Source organism: Tenrec ecaudatus, chromosome 2 (assembly GCF_050624435.1).
Source record: "Tenrec ecaudatus isolate mTenEca1 chromosome 2, mTenEca1.hap1, whole genome shotgun sequence".
NCBI lineage: Eukaryota > Metazoa > Chordata > Mammalia > Afrosoricida > Tenrecidae > Tenrec > Tenrec ecaudatus.
Window position 1 is genome coordinate 145718893 of NC_134531.1, and position 9048 is coordinate 145727940.

Here is a 9048-nt window from a genome sequence, read left to right on the forward strand (position 1 = left end):
GGGATCAGGTCAGGTTGGGCAAGTCACAGGCATGGACAGCAGAGAGGATGAGGAGGGGCAGCAGGCCAGGTGGGCAAAGGTGAGCTCCCCAGGGATTCTCTGCAAGGGCCCCACTGGATCTTGGTCACACATGCAGGAGCAGCATGGAACAGACTGCATGGGAGAATTTGGGCTGCCTCACCTTGGGGGCTACCTGAGAGCAAGAAGTCAACCTGGCCCATCACATTCAGAGAGCTTCGAAGAGAATAGCGGTGGGGTTGGTAGTGTGCGCAGTACAGTGGGTGGTGTGTGTGGTGATGTAACCAACTCGACTCCTCGTGAGCCAGCTGTGTGCTAGGCACCAGTTTATCAGTGGACCTACACGTGCATCCTTTTGTTTCTCACAACCACTTGGGAGCAAGAGCCAATGCTGTCCCTGCATTACAGTCAGGGAAATAGGATGCCCAGGTGACCAGAGACACTCAGTGGGAGAGTCTGAATGTACTCCTGACCACCATACTGATGGTGGGTGGGAAGGTCACCTGGGGGAGGTCCTTGGTGCAGGGCAAGGCATTTTCTAAGTATGATGGTGGAGGATTTTTAGGCCATGGGTGTTACGGGTTCGAATAAATGGCAGCCACTATAATGTCTTGATAATTGAGAACAGTATTTGGTTATCACCAGACTGCTAGAATCTAAAAGCAATTCTTTGATTGCAGTCCCAAGTGGACATTTAAAGGCAAAAAAAGTCTCATTTATCATTTGTCTAGGACTTAAGCAAGCCTGGACAGAAGCAGAAAACAAAATTAATGTTACTGTTCTTTAGAGTTAGTGAGCGTTACAGAGTACAGCATTGATTCTAACACCTGGTAAATAAAATAAAACTAGTAATAGCCTGGTTACAACATCAAAAGGTACAACATTATTAATTACAATGTTCTAATCTCAAGAATATGAGAGTACAGTCTAAAATCAGTCACTAGGGGAAGGAGGCAGGTCATTCAGCAGTCCACAAGATGGTGTTACAGTGGCCAGTGTGAGTGTGCTCATGGGGGGACAGGAGAGCTGGGGAGATGAATGGGCCTTTCTGCACCCGCCCTGGCTCCGCCCTTCAGGCAGATGTGTGTCTGCGTGGGGAGCGTTTCTCCACAGAGAGGCTGTGCTCAGAATTGCATGGTGAACATTTGCAATAACAAAGATGGGGGGAAGAGAACAAGTCCCACCTGGGGGTTACAGTGGAACTCGCAGAAGGGGCTGCCTTCCCTTCTCCTCGGGGCCCTATCCCACCCCCGTGTTGGCGCACTGGCTCGATTCTAACACGGAGAACTTCGGTGTGGGGTAGAGGCTGGCCGTGTCATCCCAGATGCCCTTGTGTTATGTGCCTTTCCCATCCGAGCCCCCCTTTCCCTTATTTCTTTGCAGACTCTCACCTGGAGATCATGGCTCCTGCTCCTTTGAGCAGCCTCTTGCTCAGGACCCAGCTGTGCCCCTCACGTGGCATCTGCTGTGTGATTCTGGTCTACTTCTGAAGCTCTTACTGCACCCTCCAGCCCCAGCCTCCCACTGGAGAATAGGATTGGGGTTGATGCCCTCTGTCTAGCTGGTGGGTTCTGCCCTCGCTGTGCCATACCATTGTGCTATTCTGGGTAGAATAACTGCCAATCAATCTGTCGTGTCAATCAGAGGCTCAACGGGATAAAAGAGAGCCTAGTCACTTTGAATCATCTGAGGAGTGTTTTAAAATGATGTTATTTAGAAAGCATGGGGAAATCAGGGTGAGATGGGTCTTCTAGGACGGGCATTGGTGGGGACAGAAGCCACCATGAGGCCTGAAAGTGAAAGGAGAGGAAGCGGATACCAGGACCTGGGAGGTGACAAGCTTATGGAGATGGCCACCTGACAGGGCGACAAGTTTAGGTCCAGGAGGCAGAGCCCACAGTGTCTGCATGGCAAGGAGGGGCTGGGGCGAACCCCAACCACAGCCTTCTCCTCCTATCTGGCCCCTGCTGGGCTCTCCCTGGACTGACCTGGCCAGAAGTCAGGCGGCAGGAGAGCCCCTGGACACTGCCCAGAACGGTCGGCATCCAGAGGAGTTGGAGAAGGATAGAGAATAGGCCTGGGGGGCGCAGAGAAGACACCTGGCACATCTCTGAAGTTTGCCTCATATTTACAATCGATCGAACACTTCCATACGTAGCCCTCACCACCAGCTTGGTGGACAGGGAGAGCATCAATTACCATCCCATTTTACAGGTGAAGATACTGAGGCTCAGAGAGGAGCCAAGACTTGCCCAAGATCACGGGGGCTCATTGCTGGTGCAGAGCGCTTCTCTGCCTGGCGCCCTGAAGGAGGAAATGGCTCTACTGGGCCTTCCGCCGCGGCCGAGAGTCCACAGGCCACATTGTGGGGATTGCTTGACACTCATGCAAGGTGACTCTGCGTCTCAGAAGACATCCGTGCGGAGAGGGAGAGGTTGCTCCATGTCACTAATGAGGAACATGGGCTCTCGGGACAGCGAGGAGGTACTAGGCAAGGAGGGACTGGGCTCCCCCGAGCTCCCCACATCGCCCACTGGAACCTCCCTTTCCTCTTGTCGCAGGTGCTGGAGAATTTCCTGGGACAGCGAGAAGCTGCTTCCCTCTGCAGGTTCTGGAAGGGGTGGGGAGAAGAAGGTGAGGATCTCCCACATGCCCAAGAAGATACATGTACCCAGAGGGCTGCCAGGAAGGCACTCCCGACTCCCGCCCTCAGCCACTGGGGCTGGAATTTCATGGAAGCTGGCAGCTCGATGTGATCTTGGAGACAGTCTACGCTCTCACTTTTAGAGGTGGTGCCCAGAGAAGAGCAGATACCTGCTCCAGGTCACGCCGCAAGGGAGTGGTAAGAGTTGAGGCTGCAGCCCCGTCTCTGGGTTCCTACACTTGTGCTCTGGACACCCTGGCCAAGGGCTCTTCTGATTTCTCTGGGATCCCTAAGTGAAGTGACAGATCCTCAGAGCCCAGCTCTTTTAAGTTCCACCCAGGGCCCGTGACCAAAGATCTCAGAAGGCAATCAAGGGTCCCAGGGTGGAAGGTGAGGGCCTCACAAAGGAGAGAAGGCCATGGGCCCGAGGGCCCTGACCACTTGTGCAGGTACTGCCACATCTTCTGACCCCCTGGGGAGTCCAGGTCCCCTAACTACCCCCTTCCCTCCCACCTACCAGCCTCTCACCTTGGTAGACAATGAGACGACACTTGTTCTGAAACTCGGGGGCATCTGCCAGGATGTCCTCTATTGTCCGGCAGAAGAGCTTGGCCTGCTCAAGCCGATCCTCCCTGCTGAAGCCGGCTCGCCTGTCCTGTGACATGGCAAACAGGGTCTGCAAAGGGGTGGCGTACTCCAGCACACAGACGCCTGCCTGGAGGAGGGGAGAGGAAGACCTGACTAAGCCTGGGCAGGCAGGCAGGTCCTGGAGCCCAGAGGCAGCCGCCTTCTCAGTATGCATTGATGGGGTCCTCAGGTGGGGCCTGTCTACAGAGGTCTCTGCTATCTGCCTTTGCTTCACACACACCTTCCCCTCCCAAAAGCAGGTCCCAAAGAGGCTCAAGTCACACTTCTTAGAGCTGCCTCCTAAGGCCCCAGAGCCAGGGTTGCCCAGAGCTCCAGCTGGAAATCGAGTCTGGGGACAGGCCTTTGAGGCTCTCCTCTGGGCCCCTCCCCAACACAGGAGGGTTTTCAGACATTCTCCCTGAGGGCAGCTTTAGAGCCAAGAGCATGATCACATGGGCGAGTGTGGTCACATGAGCACGTTCTGTCAAAACATGCAGACAAGCTCAACTGCCGTCGAGCCGATGCCGACTCACAGCGGCCCGGTAGAGCGGGTAGGGCTGCCCCTGGACGGGAGTGGACAGGCACATCTTTCTCCTGGTGCGCAGCTGATGGTTTAGAACGGCTGACCTTGTGGTGAGCGGCCTGATACGTAACCACGACACCACCAGGGCTCCCTTTCTGGCAGCCAGTCTAAATCTCAGTCTCCTCATTTGTACAGTGGGGTCTGATCGGCTTCAGATCCCATCAGCTAGGCTGGTGATGCGGATTCACCGAGGAAGCATACCAAGGCAGTCAGGGCTGCCTAAATACCACATGTCCACACGATCGATTGTCGCTGCTAGCTGGTGTTTGCTCAGGCCTAGGACCAGTGCAGGAAACCGAGGGTCCTGGAAAGGCAGAGCATTTCCCCAGTGCTCACCCGCTCTCCGTGCTCCAGCAGCTCATAGACACTGTTGGTGTAGACGCGGTGCTTGATTCCAGCGCGGTCCGCGCTCACCTGGGGCAGCTTGTTCAGGAAGCGAATGTCGGGGTCAGCCACACTGAGGTCATCAGGAACCCCGCAGTCCAACGGGAAGAGGATGTGCAGCCGTTGGCCCCCAATGCCCTTTAGCATGTTGTGGTGTTGCTGGTTAAACAATTGGATTCGGGCCTGGAGCCCTGGAGGAGGAAGGCCCAAGAGCAGAAGAGAAGTCATTTCCACTAACCTGGTCTCGCACCTGGCCCGGAGCTGAAAGTCAGGCCCCTGGGTTGAGTCCCATGTGCATTTGGTTACGCACTGGGCTGGGCACCACAGGGGGAAGTTGGGGCGTTCTGGCCCAGTAACGAGTTACAGTCTGGGAGAGTCGCAGGGGCAGTTCTACCCTCCCCTACCGGGTCGCTATACATTGGCATCAACTCGATGGCGGTGAGCTTTGTTTCGTTCTGGGTCCTCTTAGTGCTTGGGTCCTTGGAACCAAGGGGTTTAGTTCACGTTCATGGTATCAGGTCAGGAGGAACCTTAAGCCTTAAACCAGAAGTACCCTTTGAAATCTTTAAACTAGAGGTTAGCTTAAGTAATGTACTATGAGAAATAGAGGGCACTTGGTAAAATAGAGGGTTGTGAAAAGGGGGAAGACTCTCAGCAAAATGGATCGGCGTGGCTTCAACAGTGGGCTCCAATCTAACAGCCACCGTGAGGGTGGCACGGGACCGGGCAGGGTTTGCTTCTGCTGCACGTATGGCCACAATGAGTCGGGACAGACTGAATGGCGCTGAACAAGAAGAGCAGCAGCAACGATAGCGGATGCGTGCCGGGGAGCCAGCAGGAGAGCTGAGTGTGATGAAGTATATACCGCTGTCTTTAAAAGCCATTTACGTGTTTTGAAACTGACTGTGGCACAATGATGCTTGATCTAATGTTATGATCACTCGTAAGAGCTCCCAATAAAATGATTAATAAAAAATTTTTTAAAGCGATTTAACAGAAGGAGCCCTGGTGGCATAGTGGATTGTGTGTTGAGCTGCTGACCCCAAGGTCAGCAGTTTGAGACCCCAAGCTTTCTATGGGAGAAAGACCAGGCCTTCTATTCCAATAAAGATTTCTTTTTTTTAAAAAAAAAAGCAATTTAACTATGGAAGTGTATGATATGTGAATTTTATATCACGAAAACTAAAACAAACAAAAAAACTAACATGTAGAAACACTACAGAGACTTACCTGAACTCTTTTTATCTATTTCTAGATCTATACACATTCTATCAATTCTATTCATTTTTGGCTAGCTAATGAGTAAGTTAAAAAAATACTGTGAGAGTGGAGAGTGAGTGGGTTGGAAAGGGGGAACCGATTACAAGGATCCGCATGTGACCTCCTCCCTGGGAGATGGACGGCAGAGAAGGGGGGGAAGGGAGACTCCGGATAGGGCAAGATATGACAAAATAACAATCTATAAATTATCAAGGGCTCATGAGGGAGGGGGGAGTGGGGAGGGAGGGGGAAAAAAGAGGACCTGATGCAAAGGGCTTAAGTGGAGAGCAAAAGCTTTGAAAATGATTAGGGCAAAGAATGTACGGATGGATGTGCTTTATACAATTGATGTATGTATATGTATGGATTGTGTGAAGAGTTGTATGAGCCCCTAATAAAATGTAAAAAAAAATACTGTGAGTTTCAAAAAAACTCTGTCAGGAGGCAGAGCATGCAGGAAGTCTGACCACCCCAACATGTGACCCCCACCGAGGGAGCTCTTCCCCTCACAGCTTCTCTCCTTAAAGTCCCGTGCCGTGCTGGCCTTGCTCCTTCCCAGCACAGCTTGCAGGGTTCTGAGAAACAGAGAGAAGCTGAGGGGACCTCCCTGGAGCCCAGGGCCTCTACTTCGGGCCTGCCTCCTAGTTGAAGCCTTCGTGGTCAAGGGAAGCTGGTGTAAGGCATAGAAGAGCCATAGCAAGTCAGAGGCAGGAGACCCGTGGAGTCCAGAGGGATTCAGAGTCCAGGCTCTGGACAGACCGGGATCAAATTCGGTCTTCTTTCCTTGTGTGCGAGTGAGACACGCAAGTTGGTGTGACTTTGGATAAGATACTGCTTGAAACGGCAATGTTCTTATCTGTAAAAATAGGTTTCTTCACAGAGTGGGGATTCAAAAAGAAAATGCACAGGGAGGATACAAAGTGTGCAGTGGACAGTTATTAAAATAAATGATGGGCGACCTTGGACAAGTCGCTTGATGGCTCTAAGCCCCTCGTCTTTGCTATAAACCAGGCCCAAAAGAAATGCCCACAAGAATATTTGGTTGGCACAAAAATGCTTTGAAAAGGACAGTGAATTCTGGAAGCGCAAGGAGCTGTGTGCATGTCATTGTTTGTCTAATAGGTCTAGAAATGGGGGTACATGGGTGGCCTACCTGGTAAGATCAGCCGAAGATACCCAATGTAATATGACCATGCCAGCCCGTGGGCCACATTGAAGTTCCCCTTTTCACAGACTGCAGAGACCTCAGCTGGGGACAGGTCCTACAGATGAAAGGGGGTGAGGGTGGGGTGGGCAGGTCTCCATGAAGGATGTCCAGGACCCTCCTCTCCCAAGAAGTCTTCCCACCCTACTGCCACTCGCTCCCTTCTCGGACACCCCTGGCGCCTCCTCTCCTCCAAGGACTCCAACCTTTCAACTAGTCCCAGAGCTTGCCTGTCCCCACACCCAGGACTGAGCTCCGGGCAGGTGATCCTCCCTCTTCCACTATGTCATACCTGGAAGTTCAGGAAGATGTCCATTGTCTGCGAGAGGCCCAGGTGAGTAAGCATCTTAGCGAAGGCCAGGTCATTTTTGTTGAAGTGGGAGAAGTGGAGATAACAGGACAACAGCAAGATGAGTCCGTGGTGGGAAGACCAGCCCACACAGGCCTGCACAACCTTCCAGTAGCGGCCCTGGTACCTGCAGAGGACAGCCAAGCCCCAGACCCCAGCCTAGCTCAGTCAGAGAAGCTCAAGGAGGGGCAGGGCGCCTCACGTGCCAGGTGCCCAATCACCCCCACCAGGAGGGCCGAGCGTCACCTGGAGTGGACATGGCGCTGCTCCTCGGCCAGCAGGCACGCCTTCTTCATCAGGAGCCCCAGCTGCAGGGACACTAGGTGGAATGTTAGCCAGGAAGCAGTGTGGTCTAATGGCTCCCCCAGACACCAAAGGACCACCAGGCAGGCGCTCAGCAGGACCAGGGCTGCCATCTGGGTGCCACGACCCCTGTGCCGTGGGATGGACGGGTGCAGCGGGCTGGAGGGGGCCATCTGTGGACGCCAAGAAACCCACACTCATTCTCCAGCCCTGCCAGAACTAAGGCCCTAGCTGGCACCTTCTCCCAGCTCCCCCTTTCCCTAGTGCCCACCCACATTCAGAGCCTGGCCTTGGGGACGCCTGGGCATACACCATGCTGGAGCTGCTGTCCCGCAGAGGTCAAGAGAAAGCAGAGCAGGTGGAGAAGCATCCTTGTGCGCACACCTGGGCCTCCGTAGCCCCAGTGACCCCGCATGTGTGGAGAGAAAAGAAGGCAGAGCTGGCCCAGACCCAGACCTGAAAGTGGCCTCTACAAGCCCTGCCCACCCGGGGATCCTTGGGACTTGGGGTCCCCCTAAAAAATCCCCTTCATGGGAATCTTAGACAGCAAAGTAGAAACCCAGCGCTAGGAGGTGAAGGCAGACTGTCAGAAGGAGTCCACTCACTTACCAATAATGGCCCTTCTGCCCCAAGGTCTTACCTCCAGCTTCTGAACGCAGGTTGTTGCTGGAAAAATGGCAGGAGGGACCACTAGACTCGACAGCTCGCAAAGACCCGGCAGCTTCTCTAAGCAAATAACAGGAAACAGGAAAATGAATGCCTGTCTCGTTCACCAGACCGCAGCGTGGGGTGTGATGGGAGGGGGTGACACTTCCTGCTGCCGTAGAGGGAGGAGAGCCCTCCCCACGGAATGTCCCGGGAGCAGTGCCCAAGTTCACAGAGATGACATAATGGGTGGGGCACAGGACTTGAGAAGGGCCCCATCCGATTCCCCTTTGCTACCCCCTGAGGCTGATCTGGGGTACAGCAACTGAGGGGCCTATCAGCCATTGCCACTGTTTCCCTCACCAGCAAGGAAACATGCTGCAACTTGAAGCTAATTTCCATAGGTGCTATTTTCTGTAGATGCACCTCGGACTACTCCAAAACTAAGGGTGCAGAGACTCACTCACCCTCACTGCTCCCCCCAACCCGCCCCCTCCTGCCACCCCAGCAGGACGTCACACACGCACACCTGGTGTGAGGTGTGATGCTGCCCGGCCTGATCATTTTTATTGCAATCTCCAGACGCGTTTTCTAAAGATGACATCAGCCAAGGGACCCTTGTGGTGTCCTAGGTTAAGTGCTACACTCTTACTCCCCAGGCTGGCAGTTGAAACCCCCAGCCGCTGGGAGGGAGAAAGGGGAGCTGCCTGCCTGCAGGGTGATTTACAGACCAGACCTGTTGCTAGGGTGAGTGTGACAACAGGAAAAAGGCGGGGAACTTAGGAAAGTAATTTCCTGTAAATGGAGCCTTTCAAGAAAATAGCTTGCGTGCAGCAGGAGACTTGCCGGGGAGTGGGCCTTTGGCTGGTACCGGAAGAGCCACTCCTGTGACTTCACGGTGGGAACCCTCGCAGCGCCAGCCAAACCAGCTTTCACTCGAGCATCCTACTTCTAAAGTGCTTCCCTGCTGCGGACAATGTGCCGCATGGTACCTGTATTTATTACTTCCCTAATACTCTGGCAGCCACTTC

General features: G+C 53.7%; 1 protein-coding gene across 1 annotated transcript; it reads right to left on the reverse strand.

Annotated features, from left to right (window-relative positions):
• Positions 1 to 878: 878 nt before the first annotated feature.
• On the reverse strand, positions 879 to 8214 carry STING1 (stimulator of interferon response cGAMP interactor 1). Its single transcript, XM_075541639.1, has 7 exons — positions 8013 to 8214; positions 7316 to 7545; positions 7013 to 7196; positions 6670 to 6778; positions 4209 to 4447; positions 3191 to 3377; positions 879 to 2629 (listed from the first exon to the last, which is right to left on the reverse strand). Exons 2-7 carry the CDS (start codon positions 7543 to 7545, stop codon positions 2424 to 2426), a joined length of 1155 nt encoding a protein of 384 aa, XP_075397754.1. The 5' UTR covers positions 8013 to 8214; the 3' UTR covers positions 879 to 2423.
• Between the last annotated feature and the right edge of the window lie 834 nt (positions 8215 to 9048).